The 13,150-nt window shown below is 40.7% G+C and overlaps 1 protein-coding gene across 1 annotated transcript in view; it reads right to left on the reverse strand.

Moving 5' to 3' along the window:
* SPON1 (spondin 1) overlaps positions 1–13,150 on the reverse strand; it is a 275,447-nt gene that overhangs the window by 140,731 nt on the left and 121,566 nt on the right. The window contains exon 5 of the mRNA XM_027115305.1: positions 12,658–12,780. Within this exon, the coding sequence (XP_026971106.1) occupies positions 12,658–12,780 (123 nt within the window). The remainder of the gene's footprint in view (positions 1–12,657; positions 12,781–13,150) is intronic.

The following is a 13,150-nucleotide window of genomic DNA, read 5'->3' on the forward strand; positions in this document are numbered from 1 at the left end:
AACACTGAAAAGATAAATTAATCAAAGTGAAGGGAAAGCAGGTGGGGTGTCAGATACAGTTTAATTTAAAGCAAATGTTATTAAAGGAAGCTAATTATGTTAATTATGTGATGATAGAAGTCAGTTAATAATGAGAGCTATGATATTATGATATTATGTCTATAGGACACAAAGAACATAGCAACAAACAGAAAGCAGTGACTGTTAAAAATCAAAGAGAAATTATAGGTACACAGTTTAAAATCAAGGTGTTAATACCCCATTACCAGAATATAAAAAGTCAAGAAGAAAATGATAAAGTAATAGAATAAAGAGCCTGAAAAACATATGTAAATTTACCATAATACAGCAGTAAGGATAGATATTGCCAAGAATTAAATGGAATGAACAACAAAACAACAACCAAAAACTCTGAAAGTTTATTGCTGGTTCCTGAAGAGATGGTAAATTAGCACACACTCCTCATTCCTTTAAATTCAACCCTGGGAAACTTCAGAAACAGAGGGAAGCAGAGATCCATGGAACTAACAGAGACATTGAAATAAAGGGGAGCTCAAAGGCTGTCCTGACGGGGGGCGGGGATGGGGTAGAAGCAGCCAGAGGTGGAAGGTGACCTGACCCGAGAGTAAGAGAATGGATGGAGGAGGAGTGAGGAGTCCTCTTCTTTCCTCTGACCCACTGGTTGGGGGATGGATTTGGGAGGACTGTTGGAGTTCTCCTATTTCACCCCTTCTGACTGCCAACAGAGGGCCGTTACTTGTCCTGCAATCCAGATGTCTGCAGCACCATGCAGCCCTATTCCTGTCCCCAGGCATAGTACTCTCAGGGCAGCAGAAACCTCTTCTAAAGGGTAGAGGAGATGAAGGGAACTCGGGCACCCTTGGGTGTACATTTCTCTAGCCCTTCCCTCTCCAGATTCACAGAGCTGGGAATTAGAACCTAAAGAGATCCTCTCTTCCTATTCCTGCTTTGTGTCGAGCGTCTGGATGAATCCCTGATTGGAGAAGATACCCAGTGGAATGGAAGCAAGTGGAGGAGTTGATAGCAGTGATGTGATGCTTGAGCTTTCTTCCCTGGTCTCATCCTTTTTCTTTCCCTTAAACACATCTGAAGGGATACCACTTAGGATTTGGCCCTTTCATCACATACTAACAGGCCTAATGGTTAAATCATCAGAGAAACGTTAAGACCATCTGCCACAATAACTAGATATCAAAGGGTACAACTAGTAAAAGTGAAAGCAAACTAAACACGAAGCACATTAATTGCAACAGATGGACCGAAAATTTAACGTAAGCATAATACATACCCTCAAAGACATAGGGGGTATGTTGTAATAGAAAGCAAGAACAAGAAGTAAAGAAAAAGAACCAAATGTAAATTGGGTGTTTAACAAATATTTATAACAAATATTTACTGGTATCCCTGCCAAAGATGCACGACCTGAATCTAATCACGAGGAAACATCAGATAACTCCAAACTGAGAGCGTCTACAACTGCTTAGACCTCTCAAAAAATGTCACTGTCATGAAATTAAAAGAAGGACTAAGGAACTGCTCCAGATTAAAGGAAGCTAAAGAGACATGACAGGTAAATGCAGTGTGTGATCCTGGATTGGATCCAGGACCAGATTTTGTATTTTTCATTTGCTACAGAGCAGTGCTGTCCACTGTGGGAACCACTGGCCACATGCAGCTAATGAATAATTGAAATGAGGCTAGTCTGAATTGAGATGTGCTCTAATTATAAAATACACACTGGGTTTTAGAATGAAAAGAAGAATGTAAAATATCTCGATTATAAATTTTTATATTAATTACATGTAGGAATGATAATATTTTGGCGATATTGGCTTAGATACAATTTATTATTAAGATTAATTTCACTTGCTTCTTTCTACTTTTTTAATGTAGGCACTGGGACATTTAAATTACATTTCTGGTTCTTTTTTTTTTTTTTTACCGTACGCAGGCCTCTCACTGTTGTGGCCTCTCCCGCTGCGGAGCACAGGCTCCGGACGCGCAGGCTCAGCGGCCATGGCTCACGGGCCCAGCCGCTCCGCGGCATGTGGGATCTTCCCGGACCGGGGCACGAACCCGTGTCCCCTGCATCGGCAGGCGGACTCTCAACCACTGTGCCACCAGGGAAGCCCTTCTGGTTCAATTTTATGGCTTGCATTATACTGGTATTGTATAGTACTGCCATAAAGAACACTACAATTAGTGTACTTTGAACAAGGTATGTAGATTAGATAATAGTATTTTATCAATGCTAATGATGAATGTATTGTAATTTTGTAAGAGAATGTCCTTATTCTTAGGAAATATATACTGAAGTATATAGAGGTAATGGAGCAGGCATGATTCTACTCACTCTCAGAAGTTCAGAAAAACATAAAATGTATATATATTTATGGAGAGAGAATGATAAAGCAAATGTAAACCGTTGGCAATTACAGAGTCTGGGTGAAAGATAATAAGGGGTTCTGTGTACCGTCTTTCCAACTTTTACATCAATCTGAAATGATTTCAAAACAAAAGTTTACAAAAACCACCCCCACACAACGGTTAAGACAAGCAGCACAGTAGTGGGGATAAAAAGCAGGGTGGTTAGCACTGAAGAAGGGAGTGATGTGGCGAAGAAAAGTGAGGAACTCGCTCCCAGAAGGTGGCAGAAAGTATGAAGAGAGAGAACATTTAGAGAGAGAACATTTAAAGTAAAACCTAGATGATATGGAGATGAGTAGAAGTGACATCTTGGTCACTGGAGGCTCAGAAAGAGAAAAAAAAGGAAAGAAAATATTTGGAAGAAAAGAAATCCCCCAGAATTAAAGGAAGAGGCAAGACATCATATTTAAAGGAGTCATAGAGTAGAAAAGTATTTTTCAAAAAGAAAAAATCCACACTTGGTCACATTAATGGTGAAAATTAAGAAATTAAGAATTAATTAAGACCATGAAAGATATAATTTAAAAAACTGAAATGCAGGGCTTCCCTGGTGGTGCAGTGGTTGAGAGTCCACCTGCCGATGCAGGGGACACGGGTTCGTGCCCCGGTCCGAGAAGATCCCACATGCCGCGGAGCGGCTGGGCCCGTGAGCCGCCCGTGAGCCGCTGGGCCGGCGCGTCCGGAGCCTGTGCTGCACAATGGGAGAGGCCACAGCAGTGAGAGCCCCATATACCACAAAAAAAAAAAAAAAAAAAAAAAAAACCTGAAATGCAGAAAGAGTAGATCACCCGGATAAAAACCAAAAATCAGATTGACATTGGACTTCTTAACAGCTGAATATAAGAATCCAATGTATGAAAGAAAAGCTTTTTGAACCTAGGTCTCATATTGTGACACATGCTATTTAAATGTGACAGCACGATAAAAATATTCTCAGGCACGTCAGGCCTTAGGGGGTTTGCCTTTCCAAAGACCTGCTATGGAAATACTCTTGTAAGAAGTACTCAATATGAAAAATACTAAAAAGCCATGGGCGATCAAAACTTCAGTGAAGCTTATGGTCGTGTAAAAAAGCAAAGACTAAAGAAAGGAAAAAGAAAATATCCATATGATATCACTTATATGTAGAATCTAAAATATGACACAAATGAACCTATCTATGAAACAGAAACAGAATCGTGGACATAGAGAACAGACTGGTGGTTGCCAAGGGGGAGGGGGTTGGGGGAGGGGTGGAGTGGGAGGCTGGGGTTAGCAGATGTAAGCTTTTATATATAGAATGGATAAACAACAAGGTCCTACTGTATAGAACAGAGAACTTTATTCAATACCCTATGATAAACCATAACGGAAGAGAATATAAAAGAAGAATGTATATACATATAACTGAATCACTTTGCCGTACAGCTGTAATTAACACAACATAGTAAATCAACTTCCTGCAATAAGAAAAGAAAATATCCATAACAAGTCAGAAGTAAAGTTCTAGCAAATAATCAATACGAAGTGTATATTTGGGTACAGGGATCATAGAGACCAAAGGAATGAGAGCATGCTAATGTTCTTGTTTTTTGTTCAGGGAAGATATAAATATTAAAATGCTTATGAAATCAACAGAGGTAAATAAACACAAGCATGTGTCTTAAATTAAGGGCAACCACCATAAGAACAAAAAAAATGAGTCAAATAACTTTAAGCCAGCAGGATAAAACTTAACTCAGTGGAAAGAAAGGAAGTAGCTTCAAAAAATATAAAATAAGATGGCAGAAAAAAGTTTTTAACATGACTGTAATCACAATAAATGTGGGATAGATGGAATGAAACAAAACAAAGCCAGAGGGACCTTACATGGACCAATGATGCTCGTGTGCCATAAATTAAGGAACATATCCTTTGGCACCTGGCGTGGAAGAAGATAAAAGGCTTTCTAAAGTAAACATATGTGAGGTTATTAAAAACAAAACAAAACAAAACTCTGTAAATACAGAAAAGCAGAAATTACACACACTCTTATCAAAACAAAATAAACTTTCAGTGAAAAAGTGATCCAGAAAGAAACTGAACTAGCACATGGAGATGACAAGAGGGCTTCTCTGTCTCCACCTAGACTCTGGGCTGAACAAAAGATCTCCCCTGAGAATTTATAACCACGAGCTTGGAGTTTGATATTATTCCATTGTTGTGTACCTTTGTGTTGCTCTAAAGAGGTCTGATCCTTTGTTACCCATTTTTCTGAATGCTTTTAGGGTTGTCCCTCTCCCCATTATTCTAAACTTTCATGATGTTGTGTTGAGCACTTTTTCATTCATTGTGCCGAGCATGTGGTTCTGTTCCTGTGTTCTGTACAATGAACAGGCTCGGTCCTTCTACACTACCCTCTGTGCAGGTACTTAGGATTCATCTTCTCTTGCTCTGCTAGGCAGCTGCCGCTTGTCCATCTGTCTTTCATCTTCCCAGATTCTGACGATATCTCTTGTATGATGTGGCCTTCTTTCCTCTTTTCTTGTCTTTGTGGATACATATATATTCCTCGTGTTATTTTTATGGAATTTGAGGAAAGATCAGTGATTAATGTGTGTATTCAATCTGCATGTTTAACGGGAAGACCAGATTGTTGATTTGTCCTTCTCTGATCTCAATCCATACAACAGTGAGTTGTTGCCATGAGACTTCCCAGAGAGATGGAGAGAAGGGAGGAGAAAAGGGAGAAGAAACTATTTAATCTGTTCTCTTTGCTCCTTCTTTCATTGAAACGGGGTGTCATGACACATGTGCTTGGTAACAAATTCTATTTCCTGGCAACATACTCTGTTTGTGACTCAGCCTGGTGGTGGCACAGCTGGGAAACTCTGATGGGCACCATTACTCAGCTTGGAAAGAGATTTCCCAGTGCTGATGGGAAGAAGTAGAATTATTGTTTGTTGCATGTTTAATTGTTTCTGAAGTTAGATCAAGAGAAGGGGGCTGTGGTCCACATGTGGCTCATCACTGTTCTAGGAACTGGACTAAGAAAACCCACAAATGGTCTTATTCTTTTTTTTTTTTTTTTTTTTTTTGGTCTTATTCTTAAATGGGAAGAAACTCTGCAAGCTAAATATTATAAAGTTAACAATTCTTCCCAAAGTGATTTGAGGATTTAATGCAAATCCCACTTAAAATTCTGGCAGGATCCTTTACAGAACTCGATAAAAACGATTTCACAATCATTTATAAAATAGACAGACAATATCGAGGAATATTTTAAGAAGAAAGAGTACCTCCATCTCCAAGCCAGAAACCTGGCTTGTCAGCGTTGATGCTTCTCTCTCTCTCTCTCACTCCTCCACATCTAATCCATGACAGAATCTCCCTCTAAAAGGCATCTCAAAACTATCCATTCTCTCCATCACCACATCCACTGCCTTAGTTGGAGCTACCATCATCATTGCAATATCTTCCTAACCCATCTTGCCTTACACTACCTGCCCCTTCCAATGTGGTCCCACTCAGCAGCCACATAAGGTCCTCTCTCTCTCCTGCCCCAACCTCTTCAGTGTTTTTTCATTGTTCATCTCCCTCCAGTTTCTTCCTTGCTCATTTCATAACTGCTTCTCATCATTCATTCATTCATCAACACTATTTATTGAGAGGCTTTCAATGTGCCAGACAATGAGCTAGGGCCTGGAGAGGTAAATGAGCAAAATCAAGCTTGATTCTTGCCAACACTCTAGTGGCTTTAAAGACAAAACATGAAAAAAGGTTCAAGTGTGTTAGTAATTAAACCAATGCCAATTTAAAATAATAAGATAAATTTTTTATAACCATGCATTGGCCAAACCCAAATGAAAAAAGTTATATTGGATGCTAAAGAGGCTGGGAGAAACAGATGTACTTATTCATTATTTTTAACATTGTGAAATCGATACAAATGTTTTGGAGAAGCATCTGGCAAAATGTCTCAAGAGCCAAAAAAAAAAGTCCATATCCTTTGATCCAGCAGTCTTATTCTTGGGAAATTATTTCAAGGAAAGAATTCAAAGGAAGGTGGAAGAATGGAGGAAGACTTGAAGAAGGAAGTTTTTTTTTTTTTTTTTTTTTTTTCAGTATGCGGACCTCTCACTGCCATGGCCTCTCCCGTTGCGGAGCACAGGCTCCAGACGCGCAGGCTCAGCCGCCATGGCTCACGGGCCCAACCGCTCCGCGGCATGTGGGATCCTCCCAGACCGGGACATGAACCCGTGTCCCCTGCATCGGCAGGCGGACTCTCAACCACTGCGCCACCAGGGAAGCCTTTTTTTTTTTTAGAAGGAAGATTTTTATTGCAGTGCTTTCTGTGTTAGCAAAAGACCTAACATCACCTAAACGTTCAATAAAAGAACAGTTAGATAAGTGGTTCAGAGAAAGCTGATGTAATAAATGACTATGGAAACAAAATCAAATGCAAAAAGTAGGACATGATGTGTTCAAATGTGATGTAGAAACTCTGTACACAGTTGAATATATGAAGAAATGAAAGCAGTGGCCAAGTATTAGAATGGTAGTCTTTCATGTGACTGAATTTAAGAATTAATAATTTTTAGAAATTAAGTGACCCAATGGAAAAGATGGCTGAATTCATGGTAAAACTAACTGATTCTATAGAGTATTCCAGTGGCCATGTTTATATTCTAGGCAATGTATTGCCAAATGAAAAAAATAATTGGCTCCTGGAAAAAAATGTCCCTTTCGTCATGTGTATTTGTCAAATGGTGTTAAAATCGACGCTATATCAAAAATGGGGGAAGTTATGCAGTTGACATTGTCATGGGAGATTACAGAGTCTCTGTGGGGTAGAAGCATTTGTCAAAAACTCAGACGCTGTGTTCAGAGTAAGAGAGCAAAGAGACTCAGCATCTGTTAGGCAACTCCCAATCTCCTGGTGAAGACTGGGCGTATCTCCAGCCCCTGGGACATCCCTATGCGGTAACACTGCCTGGTCACCATGTTCTTGTAAAGAACAAAAGCTCCTGGAGCACAACAGACTCGCAGTACCAAGGACAGACCCTGGGGGGCATGCCCTTCTCCTAACACTGCAGGGTTCCGGAGCTCAGCTCAGGCTCAGCGAATCCAGACCTCTGATTTCTTAAGTTATGCTCTCCACAGCCCAGGTCTTCGTAGAGTGCGGCCAAGCTATTCAGAATTTGGTAGCAGTTGAGACCATGGTGGTATAGCAGGGCCTTATTAAAAGATGCTTTGTGAATGAGAGATTTAATTTTACTGCAGAGGAGAGAAGACTGCCTTGTGACAGCCCCCAGAGGAAGGCAAAAGGGAAGCAGAAGATCTGAGCTTTGATTTTGGTTCTGAATTCTCTCTGGCTACGTGACCTGAGCCCTTAATTTTTTTGTGTTTTTTTTGGTGCTTGGGTTTGTTTTTTTTTTTACTTATAAAATTAGGAGGTAAAACTTGCATGATCCAGCCTTCAAATGGATTTCTAGATACTACTCACTTAGTAGTGTTTTAAAAAGATTTCCCTGGGCTTCCCTGGTGGCGCAGTGGTTAAGAGTCCGCCTGCCGAGGCAGGGGACATGGGTTCGTGTCCCAGTCCGGGAAGATCCCACATGCCGCAGAGCAGCTGGGCCCGTGAGCCATGGCCGCTGAGCCTGCGCGTCCGGAACCTGTGCTCCGCAACGGGAGGGGCCGCAACAGTGAGAGGCCCAAATACCGCAAAAAAAAAAAAAAAGAAGATTTCACTTAGCAAATAAATGAATTAATGATTGAATGAATAAAAAAAAAGATTTCAGTATTTCCAGATGGCCAGCAGTGATTTATGGCATTACAATCGGAGGGAATGCCAGAGGTCATTTATACCATCTTCCTGCCTTCCTTACCTCAGGCCTAGCTCCTCCAAGAGAGAGGGGTATCATGGATACAGAGAATACTTTGTTTTCCAAGAGAGGGAACCCCAGAAACAGCATCTGGAATAGACCAGTTTGTATAATGATTGAGAAGAGCCACCTGCAGATGTGACCCACCACAAGACAGGGCTGAAAGCACAGGGTGCAGAGTCCAATGTGAATTCTCAAGGGCAAGTTCCCAAAGATGACTGAAGGACAGACCCCTTAGGCTGCTACCTTATCCTATTGCAGAGGTTCTCAAGCGTGGTTACAGACCCTTGGGACCACCCCCCCCACACCGCCCCGCCCCGCCCCCGGCCCTTCCAGAGGGACCTACGAGGTGAAAACTATTTTCATAATAATACTAAGACAAAATTTGCCTTTTGTAATGTGTCGACATCAACACTGACGGGGCAAAAGCAATCATGAGTCAAACTGCTGGCACTCAGTGCGGGTCAAGGCAATGGCCTTGCACTGTATTAGTCATTAATGTATTCCTCACTGCCAGGGACTTGCTGCAAACAAAAACCCCAAAAGTCAGTTTCACTTAGGAATGGCCTTGATGAAACAATAAACATTATTAATGTTATTAACTCTCTACCTTTGAGTCCACATGTTTTTATTATTCTGCGTGACTAATTGGGAAATACACATAAAGCCCTTCTGCTATATACTGAGTACTGGGACTGTCTTGAAGAAAAGCACTTGTGCAATTGCTTGAGGTGCAAGCTGGACAATTTCATTGTCATAAAACATTTTTACTTGAAAGAACAAATGACAGATTATGGTTATTCAGCCTTAAGAATTTGGCATACATTTTCTTAAAAATTGAAATAAGCCTGTCACTTCAAGAAAAACACCTGACGGTATTTGCTGTCAATGATAAAATTTGAGCTTTCAAGCAAAACTTGGGATCTTGGGAAACTTGTATCCACCGCCATGAATTTGATAGCTTTTCAATACTTAAACACTTTACTGATGAAATTGGAAGTGATCTTAATGAATATGATTTTTTTTAAACGAATATGATTTTTGATGTTGCATAATGAAATGTCTCAATATCTGGATGATCTGCATAACTCAGTAAACCAATATTTTCCAAATGACCAATAGATGATGTTATAAAATCATTCATTTGTGAAAGATGCATTCAAAGGGCAAGCGGAAAGCAACGCATTTTAATGTAACAGAGTATAAGTTCGTTGATACGGTTTCACATTCTATATTGTAATTCTCCTTTAAGAAACTACCATTTGCAGAGTTTTGGTGTAGCATCAAAGAAGATTATCTGTAATTATCTGAAAAGGTTATTTAAATATTCTTCCCATTTCCAATTACATATCTGTGTGAGACAGAATTTTCTCATATACTTAAGCCAAAAAAAAAAAAAATGCCACAGCAAGTTAAATGCAAAGGCAAATATGACGATCCAGGTGTCTTCCATTAAACCAGGCATTAAAGAGATTTGCAAAAATGTAAAACAATGATGCCCTTTTTACTAAATTTCTTTCGTTTGGACAATATAGTTATTTTCATAAAATATGTTAACATGTAATAATTTAATCACTGCTAATTCATTATATGTTACTTTTAAAGTTAAATAATAAGTGATGTTTAAAATGTTCTGTTTTAATTTCTGAGATGGTGAAATATTGAGAGATACAATCCATATTAACAAAAGTATACTGGAGTTCTCAATAATTTTTAAGCCCATAAAAAGGGCCCTGCTCTGAGATGCTTGCAGAGAAAGTGGAATTTGGGATGAGTAATTAATAAGAGGAGGACCTGTCATGTATCAGCTTGTACTACCGTTGAGAAGTGTCATGACTTAATTGGGCTAAATGGCCAGGGTTGGTTATCAAGACAGAATCATCCCTGGAGGGGTAAAATGAAAGTCGTCTATTACCTAAGATTGGCAGAAATCACTTTTGTGAATATTGAATTCTCACGGTCCTGATTAGACCTTGAAGGGCACCTTTTTGTGCCCTTCCAATTGCCTCCAGTGCCCCTAGTGCCCAAGTCCATCCCTTTCCCTCCAGGGAAAGTCTGGCCCTGTCCCTGCTCGATACTGACCATCGTGACTAATGTGGGCTAAAACTCTGCCTCCCAGGTCATGGTGAATGCCACTCTGAGTCCAACAATCAGTACCCAGTACTTGGGAAGGCCCCAGGCACTTGCAGGCGCTAAGAATGAAAGATGAGCATGTCGTGGCTTTTGTCCTGGAGGACTTCTCAGTCTGGTGGAGAAGAAAGGCTCCTGAAGAAATAATTACAGTATGATGTGATAAATGCTCTTCTGAACATAGTGACCAACTTTTTTCCAACCAAAAATTAGGACACACTCTGACATCTGACAATGAAACAATTTTGAGGTACTTGAAACACACGTCTGCTATACATATTAAGAAACTCCCAACAACTCCGCAGAAATTCTGTATAGCTTTGTACTTGATTTGGCCTAAAGACCCAGAAACAATGGTCTGTACCCTTAAAAAAATTCTGGGAAATAACAGTGTCAGAACAGAAAAGAGCAAGAAACGCCTTAGGATTACAAAAGATGAGTAATAGGCCCCTAACATTTTCTTTCCTCTGGGTTAGTGGATGGGAGGCACTAGAGGAAATTTTTTCCATCATGCTTGTTCCAAGTGGTTTTTTCCTCTCCAGGCAGAGAGTCCAAGTTTGTTCACACAGGTCTCCCACATCAGCTGAAGTAGATCAAGCTGAATCCCAGAGTCAGAAGAATGAACTAATATGAGGCTTCTAAGATCTCCAGCCTTGATTACATGTGGCTAAAATTAAACAATAAGGTTCTTGATCTGCCAAGAAATGGAGTCCCCTCTGGGTGGGCTGTCTGGGGACCATGGAGGTTATGGTCTAGACTGGGTCTTCTTAAGTCCCAACCACGTACCCTTTGCCCCCCTCCCTTTGGGGCTGACCCAAAACCCTCTTTTTAGTTTCTTTCTCCAGCCTCCCTGTTCTCTCCCAGCTGCGGCAACTCCAAAGTGAAGTGAACAAGACTAAAACACACAATGAACCAAAACACGCTCAGTGCCACACATGGACATCCTGCCACCCACAGTTAGAAAGAATGGGCTACACTGGGTCTCAAAGGCAATCCAAATGAAAGGCAGGACAAGGAGCCTGACAAACCCCTTCTGCATCTTGGATCCACTACCATTAGCCATTCATTCTGAGGGTTCTGCATCCGCAGATTCAACCAACAACGGGTCATAAATATTTGAAAAAAAAATTCCATAAAGTCTCAAAAAACAAAACTTGAATTTTCCACACAATAACTACTGACCTAGCATTTACATTGTATTTACAACTATTTACATGGTACTAGGTATTATAAATAATCTAGAGATGACAAAGTATATGGGAGGATCTGCCTATGTTTTATGCCAATACTACGTCATTTCACATATACGGGATTGAGCATTCATGGATTTTGGTATCTGTAGGAGTCCTGGAACCAATCCCCCTCAAACGCCAAGGGACGATTGTACTTACGTTGGAGTAGGGGCAAATCGTGATGTCTCTGTGATCTCCAGTGAGCTCATTCACAAAAGCCCACAAAAGGTTATTTTGAGGATGAAATGACAACATATGTAAAACTGCTTGCCACTCAGTAAGCTCACTATTCATAGTTATAATTTTCATATCATTTGTGTGATTATTTAATTAGTGTCTGTCTCCCCATTAATCTCTGAGCTGCATGAGAACATGGGTTGTGTCTTTTTTATTCACTCTCATATCCCTAGTGTTTAGCACAGTGTCTGCCACATGTTAGGCATTTGCTGAGACAACTGTTTGATAAAAGGGAGTTGGTAGGGTCCTGATTAAGGATTTACTCTAAAACAGCAAGTTTGGGGTTGCCTGCCAGCTCTCATGGGTTCGTACTGGCTACCTGGAGCATGGTGTAATAAGGATTCTAAGGCGGTATCTGACATATTACCAATACACGCTATGGTTGAGGACGTTGAGTATTTGTTGACCTTGGCCTGCGCAGTCAAGAGCAGGTGGTCCCTTTTGCCAGTTCTTTCCAGAACAAATAGGCTGGTTGTATGGACAGAGCCACTTCAGGAGCACTGAGGTTACCAAATACCTGACCTGACGAGAAGCAGCATGACCTGACGAATATTTTTTAAAATCACAGATAAGAAAACACTTAGAACAATGCTCTGCAAAGAAGCTGAAAGCATCCGACTATTATATCTGCCTGTCTCGATGAATTCGCTTTCTTGGAATGTGTTTCATGAAGGCATTGATTGGTAAGAAGGAGAAGCTAGTCTATCCCACAACCAGAACTTTGCAATACCCTCTCCCCCAACCCATAAGGAAGCTGTTCTACTCACGAGGGTAATCCTTTGGGTGTGTCTTCTCAGACCAGTTCCCATAAAATGTGAGCCTGTACTTGGCAGTTCCACAGGCGCAGCAGTCTAGGATTGGCTTGTCAGTCACCCCGTCAAACGTGGAGTCTGAAAGAGTCAGGAAAGTCACCAAGTTAGGAAGCAGCGCTGAGTCATTTACAGGACAGCACCATCTCGGTCTCGTTCTGTCTTGAAGGCTTGGGAAAAGAAGATGAGGTACAGTTTTCACCAATTAATAACTCAGAACCAGGTCCAGCTATAAAGGATTTTATATACCTCTAAGGGTGATAACTATATATTTTGCAAATTAAAAAAACATCAGAACTTTTGTTCTAATAATGTGAGGAGACCTATGGGACCAATAAGGTAGAATATTTGGGATGGGGGTCCATCTTGATATATTTTCTGGGCCCAAATCTCCTTCCCCACCCCTCCCACAACAGGATTTCTCCACCAAATTTTAAGAGGAATATGCCTG

Source organism: Aethalodelphis obliquidens, unplaced genomic scaffold, assembly GCF_003676395.1.
Source record: "Aethalodelphis obliquidens isolate GAN/ISIS:26980383/991018 unplaced genomic scaffold, ASM367639v1 scaffold14, whole genome shotgun sequence".
In the NCBI taxonomy this organism is placed as follows: Eukaryota; Metazoa; Chordata; class Mammalia; order Artiodactyla; family Delphinidae; genus Aethalodelphis; species Aethalodelphis obliquidens.